This window comes from Oncorhynchus nerka, linkage group LG1, assembly GCF_034236695.1.
Source record: "Oncorhynchus nerka isolate Pitt River linkage group LG1, Oner_Uvic_2.0, whole genome shotgun sequence".
NCBI lineage: Eukaryota > Metazoa > Chordata > Actinopteri > Salmoniformes > Salmonidae > Oncorhynchus > Oncorhynchus nerka.
In genome coordinates this window covers 14,141,691-14,156,746 of record NC_088396.1, presented here as the reverse complement: position 1 = coordinate 14,156,746, position 15,056 = coordinate 14,141,691, and the positions used below count along the sequence as shown (strand labels likewise).

Sequence of the window (15,056 nt, the reverse complement as noted above, 5' to 3'; positions counted from 1 at the left end):
CATAACTACAGCACCGAGTGTGTGTGAGTGAGTTAGAGAGTGAGTTAGAGAGTGAGTGAGAAGGTGAGAGAGAGAGAGAGACACAGACACAGAGAGAGAGAGAGAGAGAGAGACACAGACAGACAGACAGACAGACAGACAGACAGACAGACAGACAGACAGACAGACAGAGAGATGTCTTTGAAATACCGTCATAAATCATTCAACTGCTACGGCAACGAGTGAATTAAACGCTGCAATAAACTTTTGTGAATTATTAACAGAAAATATTTACAAAAGAATACATAGGAACAGAGCAGCATTGTACATCAGGATGCACAACTGCAACACATTTAAACTTATACTGTAGAGTCTTCCTCAGGCAGCATTGAAGGCATGTTACACAAAGTATTTACAGGACGATTGTGTGTACATTTTCCACAGGCTATTACTTGTATTGGTTAAATATCAGCCATTCTATCCACCTCTGAGGATAGTGTTCTCCCGCAAATGCACAAGTCGAACTACCGGGATCCATTTACTGATTTATTACATAATTTTCCCATTCAGTGATTCTCTGGTGGGTTAATTGAACATTGCAACAACAATGGGTTTCTAATAGTAAAGTAAAACATTACTAGATGTATTATTATTATTGTTTATTATTAAAAGTAATTTTGGATTCTAACCATAACCCTAAGATAAGTGGTAATTTCACAATTATTTTGTAGCTCTGAACTGTCACACCCAATTAACTAATCGAGTAGTTGACCAGTTGAATCCGGAATGAGGTCTGAAATAGATCAAACACTTTTTGGCTCGGGTGCCCAAAAGTAAAAATGTTGCTCTTATTTTTACCAACTGAAAAAATATCAACCAGACGCTCCAATAAAAGCACTGGGATACCTAATGAAAATGGAAAATAGTTAACAGGCCCTTTTTTACAGTCAACCTCCAGGGACATAGCTGGTACTATGATAAACCAGTCACATTATGTTAAGGTCCCCAAAGCACACACATCCCTGGGTCGCTCCTCTTTTCAGTTTGCTGCAGCTAGTGACTGGAATGAGCTGCAAAAAACACTCAAACTGGACAGTTTTATCTCCATCTCTTCATTCATAGACTCAATCATGGACACACTTACTGACAGTTGTGGCTGCTTTGTGTGATGTATTGTTGTCTCCACCTTCTTGCCTTTGTGCTGTTGTCTGTGACAAATAATGTTTGTACCATGTATTGTGCTGCTACCATGTTGAGCTGCTGCTATGTTGTTGTCTTAGGTTTCTCTTTATGTAGTGTTGTGGTGTCTCTCTTGTCGTGATGTGTGTTTTGTCCTATATTTTTATTTTTAATCCCCCGTCCCCAAAGGAGGCCTTTTGCGTTTTGGTAGGCCGTCATTATGAATAAGAATTTGTTCTTAACGGACTTGCCTAGTTAAATAAAGGTTAAATAAAAAAATAAACCATGATTTCTTAACATGTATGTTGATGCAGATATGACCTTAACCAACCAAGCCACTGCCTTTTTCCCTGCTACCGTCTAGGAGGAAGCAGCATTGGTGCATCAAAGCTGGGACCGAGAGAGTGAAAAAGAGCTTCTATCTCCAGGTCATCAGACTGTTAAGTAGTCACCACTAGCCAGCTTCTGCCAAGTACCCTGCCCTGAACTTTAGTCACTGTTACTATCCTGCTACTAAACCCTGCACCTTAAAGACTGCTGCCCTATGTACATAGTCATTGAACACTTGAATAATGTTTACATACTGTTTTACACACTACATACTGTATTCTAGTAAATGCTCATCCTATATAACTACTGCTTTTCTATCCATATACTGTCTATAATGTCTATGCACACCATCATATACATATATATATTTCGGACTCTGGCACTGCTTGTTCAAACATTTCTTAATTTCTTTCTTTTTAATTTTGGGATTTGCGTGTAGTTTTTTTGTATTGCTAGGGAGCTATTACTGCATAGCTAGGAACATAAGCATTTCGCTACACTCGAGGTAACATCTGCGAAATGTAACATTGCGAAATATGTGTACGTGACCAATAATAATAACATTTGATTTGATATAAACTTTTTTTCTTGATAATGTTGATACAGGCTTTGCCTGCCCTACAGAGGTCGATTTATTTTTTAATGCGCTCCCGAGTGGCCCAGTGGTCTAAAGGCACTGCATCTCAGTGCAAGAGGCGCCACTACAGTCCCTGATACGAGTCCAGGCTGTATCACATCCAGCCGTGAGTTCCATAGGGCGGCGCACAATTGGCCCTGCGTCGTCCGGGTTTGGCCAGGGTCATTGTAAATAAGAATTTGTTCTTAAATTACTTTCCTAATTAAATAAATGTTAACATGTTTTATTTATTTAAACAGAGTGACAGACATCGATTCATCACAGCCTGGCGCAAATTCAAGAGACTGAATAAAACTTTGCATTGTGGGAGACCAGGAAAAACGTGTCTGATATCCTTTTTATTTTAATATGGTTTTAGGCGGAACATAAGTGAAAAATATCGTACATTATATAAACACGGTATATTGTAATTTTTATCGCAGGAGTTTATTTCTTAAATTACTACTTTAAATGTGGATAAAAACTCAATTTCCGGTGTGGCGTCACAGGCCCATCCTTGTTTCCGTGAGCGCGGAATTTTGAAAACAACAGCGAACAGCTGCCGAAAGCTTTGGTCGAGGATCGTCCGAAAATTGCCAAGGTAAGTAAACAAAATTCACCTTATTTGATAATCGGTTGTCATAGTATTTAATATAGTCACAAATATGTTTACATGAATCGCAATGGCCCCGTTTGGTCATGAGCCGTGTTGTTTTATGGCAATAACTAACGTCACATGATATTTACTAAAAACACGCCATTTCGATACAGCAACGAAGATACCTTTCTTAAGAATTTAGAGAGCATTTTCGCAAACCCCTTTCCCAACCTTAACCTAACCTGCTGCGTAAATTATCCTACGAAAAAGTAACTTCCGGTCGTAGCTGTATCCATTGGCCTGTTTTTAGGGAAATCCTTGTCACAAACAGTGGTCAACCGTGAGTTTCTGTTTAAAACTACATTCTGGAAATGGCAGACACGACATTTTTGAGATTGACAGCTGAGGGATGCGGTGCTGGGGAAATGTGGGCTGACCTCTAATATTCATAGACACCTAGGGAAATGTGGGCTAAACCTTCTAATATTCATAGACACCTAGGGAAATGTGGGCTTAACCTTCTAATATTCATAGACACCTAGGGAAATGTGGGCTAAACCTTCTAATATTCATAGACACCTAGGGAAATGTGGGCTAAACCTTCTAATATTCATAGACACCTAGGGAAATGTGGGCTAAACCTTCTAATGCCCTTTCCTACCTGGACAAAAGGAACACCTATCAGAGAATGCTATTCATTGACTACAGCTCAGCGTTCAACACCCTAGTGGCCTCAAAGCTCATCACTAAGCTAAGGACCCTGGGACTGAACACCTCCCTCTGCAACTGAATCCTGGACTTCCTGACGGGTCGCCCCCAGGTAGGGAACAACACATCAGCCACAATGATCCTCAACACTGGGGTCCCTCGGGTGCGTGCTCAGCCCCCTCCTGTACTCCTTGTTCACTCATGACTGCATGGCCAGCACGACTCCAACACCATCAAGTTAGCTGATGACACAGCAGTGGTAGACCGGATCACCGACACGATGAGACAGCCTTTAGGGAAAAGGTCAGAGACCTGGCCGTGTGGTGCCGGGACAACAACCTCTCCCTCAACGTGATCAAGACAAAGGAGATGGAGGACCGAGCACCGCCCCATTCTCATCGACAGGCTGTAGTGGAGCAGGTTGAGGGCTTCAAGTTCCTTGGTGTCCACATCACCAACAAGCTAACATGGTCCAAGCACACCAAGAAAGTTGTGAAGAGGGCACGACAAAGGCTATTTCTCCTCAGGAGACTGAAAAGATTGGGCATGTGTCCTGAGATCCTCAAATTCTGCAGCTGCACCATCGAGAGTATCCTGACTGGTTGCATCACTGCCTGGTATGCCAACTGCTCAGCCTCTGACCGCAAGGCACTGCAGAGGGTAGTGCGTACAACCCAGTACATCACTGGGACCAAGCTTCCTGCCATCCAGGACCTCTACACCAGGCGTTGTCAGAGGAAGGCTCTAAAAATTGTTGAAGACCCAAGCCACCCTAGTCATAGACTGGCAAGCGGTACCGAAGTGCCATGTCTAGGTCCAAACGGCTTCTACCCCCAAGCCATAAGACTCCTGAACAGCTAATCAAATAGCTACCCAGACTATTTGCATTGCTTCCCCCCCACCTCTTTTACGCTGCTGCTACTCTGTTTATTATCTATGCATAGTCACTTTAATTCTACCTACATGTACACATTACTTTGACTAACCGGTGCATTGACTCCGTATATAGCCTCGCTATTATTATTTTACTGCTTCTCTTTAATTATTTGTTATACATTTTTTGTTTTACTTGTCTGTATTTTACTTAACACTTATTTTTCTTAAACCTGCATTGTTGGTTAAGTGCTTGTAAGTTAGCATTTCACTGTTGTATTCGGTGCATGTGACAAATAAACTTTGATTTGATTCTTGAAGAATATAACCTATACATGCCTTGAGCTTAATTCAACTTAATTCAACTCCATTAGAACCCCAAAATATAAACTACTTTGGGAACACACTGTGTATAGCCTCAAAAAATTGTTAGCCCTTGTATGTATGCATAGTTCTGCCTATGAATTTGGAAGTGGTAAAACAAATCCAGCCCCATCCCTCAGCGGTTTACCAAAACAGTGGAGTGGTGTCACGTTGTTTTTTGAATTGCAGATTGCCCGTTTAACAAACCATCCTGTATTTTGCCAAAATGTTGACTGACCTAATCAGTGTTTTGTATTTCCGTCACCTAGATCATCATGAACTGCATTACAGATGCAAACATTGGGAATTGGTTTAGTAGCACAATGGAAGACATTCGCAACAAAATGCTTTTTCAGGGAACGGCCGAGATGACGGAGACCGGCGTGGATTGGGTTCAAACCCACCGAAAGACCGTCAGATCTGTTCTCGGTATGAGTTGGATGCTGTCGTCATGATTACTGAGTCAAGGATGCTTAAAATGTGTCTATTCACAGCTATAATAATCTCCCTTCTCTTTCTGCAGATACGTGTTCAAAGAAATCCAAGGATGATGAAATAATATTTGAAACGATAGACTCATACAAAACAGGTAAGATTGTGCCGGACATGACATCCTGTGAAGTGTTTGACCTTAACCTTGGCACTGGCCTACTCATACTTTATTATTGAAGACCATGTCCCCCCTACCCCCAGACTTGGAAAATAAAAATGTCTCATTGGTGGAGAAGAGAAATGCCATTGCGAAGAGACTGTCTGAAGTGGAAGGGAAGAACGAACAGAAAAGCAAGATCATTGAAAAGATTGAGATGATCCGAGTGGAACAAGCCAAGAAAAAAGAATGTAGGCTATTTTCAGTAAATGGAAAATAGATTTTGTCCTTCGCAAACATCTATTCATTGTTCTAAAATAGATTAGTATCCAAAACAAACATGTCCCCTTGTTTTTCCCTTTCTTTTAAGTGATTGTGTCCCAAAACAAAGCCAACAAGGACAGACTGAAAAATCTTAACAAAGCCAAGCAGGTGTTTCAGAGTCGGCTGGGATTGGAAATTAGAAAAATTCACGGTAAATCTGGAATAAGTCTGTTGGCAATGGCAGTAATATTTTACCGTTTGAACATTTTAGTGTTGACCAAGTGTTAAACCACAGAATTAAAAGGAATTGTTATTATTTTATTCAAGGAGAGAAATTGCAGTTTATCTTCCGAGACATCAACCAAAAAGACTCGGAATGTGTATACACCTTCATGCTGAGGATCAGCGAAGGAGGATTATACCAGAGTGAGTACAGTAAATAGAACAGAACAGTAACAAATGGTTTTGGAAACTAGGAGTGTTATCATGAATGGTTGGAAATGTCACATAACCATATTTTTGGTCCACAGTTGTGTCTAGTGACCCACCACTGGACTGCATGGCTCACTTGGAGCAGAGACTCCAGGAGACCAACAACTTCTCTGCCTTCCTTGCAAATGTCCGGAGAGAATTTCTCGCTCTAAAACCTGAATAGTTAAAAAAAAAAATGTGGATCTGTTTATATTTTAACATATTTTAGTCACATCCTGTGTGTTTTGTCTCCAACATTGTTTGTAATATTAATGTTTTTATTATATGACGTCCGTTTTAAAAGGCTAGGTTGCAATTTTCAAGTTGGTGGGGTTCTTCAGTGGCCCAAAGATTTGATCAGGCATTTTGGAATTGGTTTAATTAAATAAACGCTTTTTGTACACACACCCCCCCACAGTTGATTGACTTATTAGTTTAATCTTGTAACAGGATAAATGCTTTACCCTGTCCATTTGCGCCAACACTGACTCATACATCTGATGTTTCTACAACACTTAACATGGGCAGCTCCTCAATGTAGGTTGATGGAAAATGGCCTATCTGTCCATTCAATATCCCATACCACCAACCGCTGTCTTCTTTTTGATAGATGTCAAGAAGGTCTCCTGTAACAAATTATTTTGTAAGTATAGTCATGGATTTCATATTTTTTTTCCCATATCTGTTTTTATTGTCCATTACCTTCTTTCATATTCAACTCATCATCTCTGTCTGATGTGAAATCGTAAACAGCTCTGCATTTCCCAATGCTACACCACTCTGCACCTTAAGGAGAAGTTTCTATGTATTAGTGTTTCTTACATTTACATTTACATTTAAGTCATTTAGCAGACGCTCTTATCCAGAGCGACTTACAAATCTTGTTATGACGCATAGGCAAGATCAGAATGGTATATCTTTGTAATTATATATATGTGAATGGGTGTCACCTTCTCCTTCCTTGTCATCAGTCAATGACATGGCTCCATTGACAGAGCCACATTCCCCTGGGGCTGCAGTATCTTGGATGACAGCAGTGTAGACTTGGTTTACTTCTACTGATGAGGCCTCTGCTGATGTCACACTCTGAGGGGGTCCTTTGTAAATGATGGAGCTCCTCAAACGTGATCTGAACGGTGTCTTTTTGATTTTGACTGGACGGGACAGCTGAACAATACTGTGCTCGCAATCCTTGGAAAACAAATCGTAATCTGGTTAGGATGTATAGTAACATACACACATACTTACGTTGATCTATTTTGTGTCATCAAAAAGGATATGCCATGATGTGTTTGTGCTGTCTGAATCTAATTGAACATGCACAATATGGATTAAACAGTAAACTGTATGTGAGTAAATTAATCTAGGCTACAATGAACTTGTGCAAAGCCTGGAAAAATGCACTTTGATTATGGACCTACTTTTTCTTTCCATGTTGTTATACTGGCACTGAATCGATGCAAAGTCTTAGGTTTTCCCTCCAATTCAGCCAATGTGCTGGAGAGTTTGCAATGAGTTGCTTCAAGAAGGTTCAGTTTCAGAGTGGTCTGTAGACATCCAATAGGGAAAATGCATTTAACACAATGCTAGGAAATGTATACAGAAAAATATCAAATAATATTTTCAAAATGGATCTATTGCTGTATGAAAAACAAACCTCATCAATCAACTGTTCCGTTTCTTCCAGGTTCTTTTTGTTTGAGAACGATGGGTTTTCAGAGTAAGTCTTCACCAGTCTCTCAAGACCTATTATTAATAGGATGTTGGAAGACATGAAACGAAAAGGTGTCACTCAGAAATGTATTATTTCCAGTCAAATTCTATGCTTCATTTTTCAACACTTACCTTCACAGTCTTTCTTTGTTTTTGCGATACTGTCCCCCAGCCGCTGGAGTTTGGACTTGATGGCATCTCTTCTCCTGTCTTTTTCCATCAATGACTTACTGTCCTCCTCCTTAACATAAGTCATTGAGGGTCAGGCACAGTATAATGTCTTAGGTCAAAATCAAACTAATACCAGATGTATTTACAGATACAAATGTACTGTACAATTATGTGAACAAAATGGACCCTTACAAAATAATCAGTCATCAGAAACTTAGCCTTGTTATCCTCTGCTGTTACACTGGTCTCCTCCACCAGATTTTGGATATCCTTTTCCACATCAACTTTCTGGATGGCTTGTTCTATTTGTTTCTGTCTCTGTAAGTAATAGAAGAGAAATCAACGATACCATTTTTGTCACAGGGTTGTAATTAAGAGTAATTTTGGGGAGAACGCTCACATGTACAAGGGTGTGTCTGAAGCTTGCCATGTGGAGGTTGTATTTACTCAATATGTTGCACAGAACTTCTATCCGCTGTTTCTCAACCTCCTGGATTATCTGAAATGATGAAGTTACTGTATCACTATAAGGCACACGATATGGATGCTGCAACAGTCAAACCTGACTATCTCTAAATTGGTCTAACCAAACATCAGCATGAGAGGAGACGTGCAATACAACTGAACTCTGCACATCGAAACTTCTTGGGTGACCTGTCTTGACCCCTTCTCTTCAGATCAACAGTACAGTCAGAGAAGGTACATATCTTTAAAATAAAAATGATTTTGGAGGAAATGTACTGTGGGGATTGGTTAGAACCTGGTAGCAGTTTTTCAGTGTGTTTTCCCACTTCAGTCTGATTTCATGGCCATCCATGTTGATGGTGAAGTACTCCTCATCTGTTCTGGTCTGGGCCTCAGCAGACTTTGTCAGTCTGGTCAGCATCTAGTTAACGACAGAACAAGTCATCATCCTAATCTTATTCAGGGGTTGGAAATGGCATCTTTTTGAACTTTATTACATTGAGAATTTCAACGGTTTCCTAATCGTACATATCAAAAGGTGACAATGACAGTATTACAGTAAATATTGCAGTGCAGTACCTTCTGTTTTCCTTCTCAATGACAGTATTACAGTAAATATTGCAGTGCAGTACCTTCTGTTTTTCTTTTTCTGTGCAAATGTGTGTATTCTTTTCAACAAAGTTGAACAGGGCCTCATGCTCTCTTGTCAATCCAACCAATTTCTTCTTCATCTGTGAGGGAAAATGTTTGAACAATATTCTTAATCAATCATTTTCTTTGAATGATGTAATCAACCAAACACTATTTACCAAACAAGAATTTAAGGAAGACTTACCTTGATTTGTTCACTCCAGTTCGTCACAACAAGTTTAGCATTTCTTTCAACAACATTATCAAGCTATTCAAGAAAGGGATAAAAAACAATATGTCTCAATGTATAATTGTGTAGAATGATGTGTTGGTAGGAATAAATTATCCAAATTACTCACAGGTCTCTTCCTCTTGTTGTGCTCCTCAATGACTTGTCGAATTTCTAAAATTGCCTCTGCCTGAAAAGCACTTCCTAGTGCTCTGAAAAACAAACCATAATAGTATCATTCCTCAGACTCAGTCATAGAAAATATCCAAGCAACATCTCTGCTACAGATAAGGTCATAATATGATTAAAAACGTCATAAAGTCATGCCTGTAATACCTGTGTGTGTCTGCTGTAGAATACATGTCATCAGATACATGGCACCATGCTCGGTATGTGGAACTTCATGGCAATAAAAACAACATCCAGAGAGTTTAGAATACTACAGTAATGGCCTCTATTCAATCTGGATTGCTGAAGCATTACAGATTGCGTGATAGAAATGTGAAGATAGAGCCAACTCACTTGTCATTCATTCCTTTGGATGCCTTCATGAGTTTTCCAGCAAGCTTCTGAAGTCCCTTGGCATAACTGTTCTCCAGCTCAGCCCTAGTCACAAATAAGTGTCATCAAGGGATGCTACTTTTGTCACACTGAGGTGAAACAGTAACTACAGCTAATTAAAAATCAATCCAGAAGTTAGGACCTTAGCATGCAATTGTGAATGACCGAGTTGGTATAGTCCATACATTTAAATGATTGGACATTTTATGAAATAGAAATATGTGCAGTCCAGGTTGAAAAGGGTTTTACTTTCCCAATCCTAGATAGCATAATAACAATTTCAAATAAATGACCTCACTAAACGATATTCTCAAGGAGTTGACATTGACCATACCTTTGCTGAAATACTGTCATGAGCTCCTTACAGAAATGCTCCCCATTTTTTGAGAACTTCTTCAGATCTTGGTACAACAGGTTGTACTATAACACATTCAACAAGTCATGGTGTTGTCAAACTGGCTATTTCTAGTAACAGTGATACACACAGCTATGAAGAAAAGCCATTAACGTTTCGACCTATGGTACAAACTTATAAAGGAGAAGTAATGATTTTATTTGTACTTTTGACTAAAAGTAATCTTTGAAAAGAGTTAAGAGTTAGTACTCACAGCACAGGTGCTCACAGGGTCCGCCATTTTCAGTCTAAGAGGGTTTATTGACTTTGCACTTTGAACACGCTCCTCCTAAAGTCATTCATGCGGAAATCACCTGCGCTCATATAACCAGTGCACAAGGAAAATTCCATTGGAATATTTAACCATTTATGTCCGCAACCATCCACTGTCACTTTGTGCAAGGGAGTTCAAATGATAGTTCATGTCAACAAATTGCTTCATTTTTCCAAAGTTATTCAAAATTCATGAAACCCCTTTTTTTTATTTTAATTTGATTTAATTTTAAATTTCAGTCATGGGGAGAGTTTGGTATTTTTGATTTAGTCCAGGGGAGGGTCATGCAATTTTTCATTGATTAAATGGGGCGGCAGCGTAGCCTAGTGGTTAGAGCGTTGGACTAATAACCGGAAGGTTGCGAGTTCAAACCCCCGAGCTGACAAGGTACAAATCTGTCGTTCTGCCCCTGAACAGGCAGTTAACCCACTGTTCCTAGGCCGTCATTGAAAATAAGAATTTGTTCTTAACTGACTTGCCTGGTTAAATAAAGGTAAAATTTAAAAAAAAATAAAATAAAAAAAAAATGTCATATTGCTCAGGAGGGTTTGGGAATTAGTTGCTTTTTATAGTATCTCGATGTGTGCCTGAAGAAATGCAATATATGTGCGTGCGGACTAGGACAACTGATGTCCTGTTCAGTTTGAGAGGGAGAGCGCAAAGATGAAAAGGAGGAACGGAGGTAAGCTTGCTACTGCTATAATTCATTTGAATAAAAACAATACGTTTCGTTGTCCATAATGACGCTATGTATCAGAGTTATTGACCTCACAACAGCCCTATTCGAGTAATATACTTAACTTACATTACTATGATGTAGCAGGCACGGATATGGACAGCGCATGGGTGCTGAAAGTAGAGGAGGCTTCATTTTAATTTGACTTTAGGTTACTAATAACAAGAGGGCTTTGTTTTGGGGCCTATTCCCGCCCTATTCAAGAAATAAGAGGAAGGCCTACCTGTTTGACAGACTAAACTATAGTCTACTATCCATAGATTTTCTCAGCCAATTACATCAGTCACCATGCACTCCTTAGACACTGTATATCAGTGTCAGTGAAGAGCTTGGCGTGTTAAGTTAAAACCAGGGCTCGAATTGAGGGGGCGTGTAAGGGTATTGTGGCTTTTGTTAAAGGTAAAGGCTAAAAGCATAGGCCTACCCCATGTTAGCTTAAGATTTTTAAAACATTTAATGGAACTGATTACTTAAAGCGATCTATAATGTCGCTTTAGTAAGCAATGCTAGAAATAAGCTGTACAATTCCGGGAAAAGACGTGACACTGATGCATATGGTATAACTTTGGTTTGTCTCTATGATATTCAGAGGCTACGCTGCAACCTTTTATAGGAGGCAAAAAAATGTCTTTGCTTGGGAAATAATGTGTGATTCTCTCACTATCAATTGACATTTGATATTTCAACAGGTTAAAACTTCCTCCCCAAAATTGGGCACTAGAATTACTTAAGAAAATATGTAAATGTTTACATGACTTATTTAATTGATTTCCCACCGTTTTATAAGTCAGAAGGCAGCTATCCTTCCTAGGACCATGTCAAGGTCCTCTGTCGAATAAACGTGTATTTGCCTCCCTCTGTTGGTCAGCTGCATCATTGCATCCATTTATATCACTAGTGCAAAGTTATGTCAAAGGGGCGGGCCTTAGAAAAAAAGGTATTCAGCTCAACTGCTTCACCTTACAGACATGGCAGAGCAATCGCTGAATTTGTCGCGAACAATCAGATTATAGCTCTACGATAAAGAATGCGACCTACACACTTCCTGAAATAAGTTAAGTCATTTTGTGTGGATGTCAAACATTTGTTTTACATCGGAAGCAGACACATTGTATATGCTCAGAACGACAAAATTCAGCCCTTTACATAGCCGTTCTCTCTTGTCTAAAGTATGGATGCTGTCACATCTGCTCCTGCCACGCCCTCTAGTGCCCATCCGGTGGCTCTCTAACCTGCCGCCACTTCCCCTGTGCTCTCTCCCTCTCCCCCTGTGTGTGTGTGTGATTGTTTGGGTGGAGACAGGTGTGCTGGAGTCAGAGCAGATCCCCACCAGCTGCAACCCGCTCCATAATCAAGACCTCTACAAATACTCAGTCCTGCCTCTTCCACACTGCCAGATCGTAATCTCTGCTCAGTCAGTCTACGCGTCTAGCTTTTGTTACTATTCAGATCCGGTTACCCTGCCTGATGCTATTTTCCACTCCGCTACAGTTCTGCCCACTCTGACTCTGGTCCCTGTCTCCAGTCCCACGTCTCGTCATCCTGTTACTCTGTCCTGGATCCCCTACTCTACTATTCCCTTTGATTGCCCCCTGGACCTGCTTACCCTTTCTCCATTCCTCTCGCTCCAGCCTCAGCCTCCGCACCTGGTCTCCAGCAAACGCCCGAGCTTCCCCTGACCTGCACTCCATCTTCCCCTGCTCCAATAAATACCTTGATTACTTCATCCCAGTTACCTCGTCTGAGTCTGCTCTTGGGTTCCCCTGTTCCACTCCGCGTAACAGACGCACGCTGTTTAAATGGCTCAAATGTTGTTTAGATGTCACAAATTGTACAGATTTGGACTATCACTAATGTCATGATACAGTATATTTGGTAAGGTAATAAAGACGGTGAAATATTTTGGGTATGTATATGGACATATAATAAAGCATGAAAAGGCGTAGTCATTCACATTTGTTTTTTTATCATACCGTTATATTTGTATAAGTTTTATTCTACCTTTATCATGTACTAGATCATATTGGTTGAAACGTTTTTTATTTATTTCTCAGACCTAAATAAACCATTTCAGGTGAAAGCCAAAGGTCATAGCTTTCTAGGGTGGGGAATCACTACTACGTTAATAAATATTGCCCTCTTGCTAGATTGACTAAAACCACAGTGAAACATGTGCACAATGGCTGTCAGCTCAACTGGTTTTAAACATACTAACTCTAAATCAGTCAGGAGCAAGCAAGGTAGCCTAAGTGTATTATTATATTATTACTTTCAGGCTATAGCCTACCATTTAAGTAATCAATTGTGGGGCCTACAGAGTGGCGCAGCGGTCAAAGGCACTGCATCAATGTGCTAGAGGCGTCACTACAGACCCGGGTTCGTTCCTGGGCTGTGTCACAACTGGTTTTATATCGGGAGTCTCATAGGGCGGTGCAGAATGGGCCCAGTGTCGTCCGGGTTAGGCGAGGGTTTAGCTTTACTTGTCTCTTCGCACTCTAGCGCCTCCTTGTGGCGGCCAGGCAGCCTGCAGGCTGACACCGGTTGTCAGTTGAACAGTGTTTCCTCCGACACATTGGTGCGGTTGGCTTCCAGGTTATGCGGGTGGGTGTTAATAAGTGCGGTTTGGGTCATGATTTGGAGGACGCATAACTCGATTTGCCTCACGGGTAGTTGGGTAGTTGCAGCGATGAGACAAGATGGATATTGTAAAATACAAAAATAATTTATGGCCTATACATTTTGCATGTAGGCTGTATAAAATGAAATAAAAATGTTATTACTTTTAATTAAATAATACAAAAACAAAAAATGCGTTATTAGGCTATAGTGCCTTTGAATGGACTTTTAGAAACAGGAGTTGGCCAGTCTGGTTTGAAGGTCATGTGGTGAGCTACACATACCTATTTTGTTTGTTAATTTTGAAACTGCATATCTATGGCTCTGGTCTGTCTTAAGAGTGAGGGTAAATTGTAGGCATGTTCTCTGCTATCCACTTTATGTTTTAATTGTTATTATTTTATTTTACAAGCGTGTAAAAATATATGGGGAAGGGAGGGCCACCCATTTTCATTTCAAAGAAGTCCGATTTTCACCATGTATCCCTCATATAATGAACACAAATATAAACGCAACATGCTACTATTTAATTGATTTTCCTGAGTTACAGTTCATGCTAGGAAATCAGTCAATTGAAATAAATAAATGAGGCCCTAATCTATGGATTTCACATGACTGGGAGAACAGATATGCATCTGTTGGTTTACAGATATCTTTTTAAAAAATGGGTCTCTCAATGTCAATGCGCCTCGGGAGCTCGTCACCGTATTTTTGTGCATTCAAATTGCCATCGTTAAAATGCAATGGTGTTCGTTGTACTTAGTTTATGCCTGCCCGTACCATGACCCCACCGCCACCACGGGGCACTATGTTCACATCAGCCACCCGCTCGACCGCACGACGCCATAGACGTGGTCTGCTGTTGTGAGGTTGGTTGGGTGTAAACAAATGTGTGCACAACATTTGAGAGAAATACAAAAAAAAAATTGTGCGTATTGAACATTTCTTGGATTTTTCAGCTCATGAAACATGGGACCAATACTTTACATGTTGCGTTTATATTTTTGTTCAGTGTAAATAACGTACAGTCCCTCACCTCTTCAAAACGTTCCCTTTCTCGCAGGCAGAGTAAACCCAGGCGTTTATAATACTGCCAATAAAGTATTATGTAATCGCTTCACATCAAGAAGAGACGGTGGTAAATACATTGCCACAATGCTCAGCATAAAGATGATACTGCATTAGACTTACATAATACACTTCCTAGTCTATGCATGTGTCCTTGGATAATTCATATTTGTCAATACAAGGAAATAGAGAAATGACATGGGCACCTGAAGAGCTATTTCTCTGAAAA

General features: G+C 40.2%; 2 protein-coding genes across 3 annotated transcripts; one reads left to right on the top strand and one right to left on the bottom strand.

Moving 5' to 3' along the window:
* The first annotated feature begins 2,597 nt into the window (after positions 1-2,597).
* spc25 (SPC25 component of NDC80 kinetochore complex) lies at positions 2,598-6,377 on the top strand. The gene is made up of 7 exons (XM_029687229.2): positions 2,598-2,705; positions 4,916-5,075; positions 5,170-5,235; positions 5,340-5,486; positions 5,606-5,710; positions 5,827-5,925; positions 6,030-6,377. Exons 2-7 carry the CDS (start codon positions 4,922-4,924, stop codon positions 6,152-6,154), a joined length of 696 nt encoding a protein of 231 aa, XP_029543089.1. The 5' UTR covers positions 2,598-2,705; positions 4,916-4,921; the 3' UTR covers positions 6,155-6,377.
* Positions 6,333-10,430, bottom strand: nostrin (nitric oxide synthase trafficking). 2 transcript variants are annotated; one of them, XM_029687058.2, is made up of 16 exons: positions 10,348-10,430; positions 10,074-10,159; positions 9,701-9,784; positions 9,515-9,577; positions 9,309-9,390; positions 9,155-9,217; positions 8,952-9,050; positions 8,615-8,740; positions 8,255-8,353; positions 8,047-8,172; positions 7,816-7,924; positions 7,628-7,716; positions 7,392-7,517; positions 6,921-7,161; positions 6,673-6,756; positions 6,333-6,596 (listed from the first exon to the last, which is right to left on the bottom strand). In XM_029687058.2, exons 1-16 carry the CDS (start codon positions 10,372-10,374, stop codon positions 6,460-6,462), a joined length of 1,641 nt encoding a protein of 546 aa, XP_029542918.2. In that variant the 5' UTR covers positions 10,375-10,430; the 3' UTR covers positions 6,333-6,459. The 2 variants fall into 2 exon arrangements, with proteins under 2 accessions (XP_029542918.2, XP_029542979.2); XM_029687119.2 differs by lacking the exon at positions 9,155-9,217.
* Positions 10,431-15,056: the final 4,626 nt, after the last annotated feature.

Coding starts and splice junctions, on each gene's coding strand:
- spc25 (XM_029687229.2), top strand. CDS start 4,922: ATGAACTGCATTACAGATGCAAACATTGGGAATTGGTTTAGTAGCACA. Junction 5,236..5,339: donor GATAGACTCATACAAAACAG/GTAAGATTGTGC, acceptor CCCTACCCCCAG/ACTTGGAAAATAAAAATGTC. Junction 5,711..5,826: donor GGAAATTAGAAAAATTCACG/GTAAATCTGGAA, acceptor ATTTTATTCAAG/GAGAGAAATTGCAGTTTATC.
- nostrin (XM_029687058.2), bottom strand. CDS start 10,374: ATGGCGGACCCTGTGAGCACCTGTGCT. Junction 9,218..9,308: donor ACAACAAGAGGAAGAGACCT/GTGAGTAATTTG, acceptor TTTCTTGAATAG/CTTGATAATGTTGTTGAAAG. Junction 7,925..8,046: donor TTCTGATGACTGATTATTTT/GTAAGGGTCCAT, acceptor ACTTATGTTAAG/GAGGAGGACAGTAAGTCATT.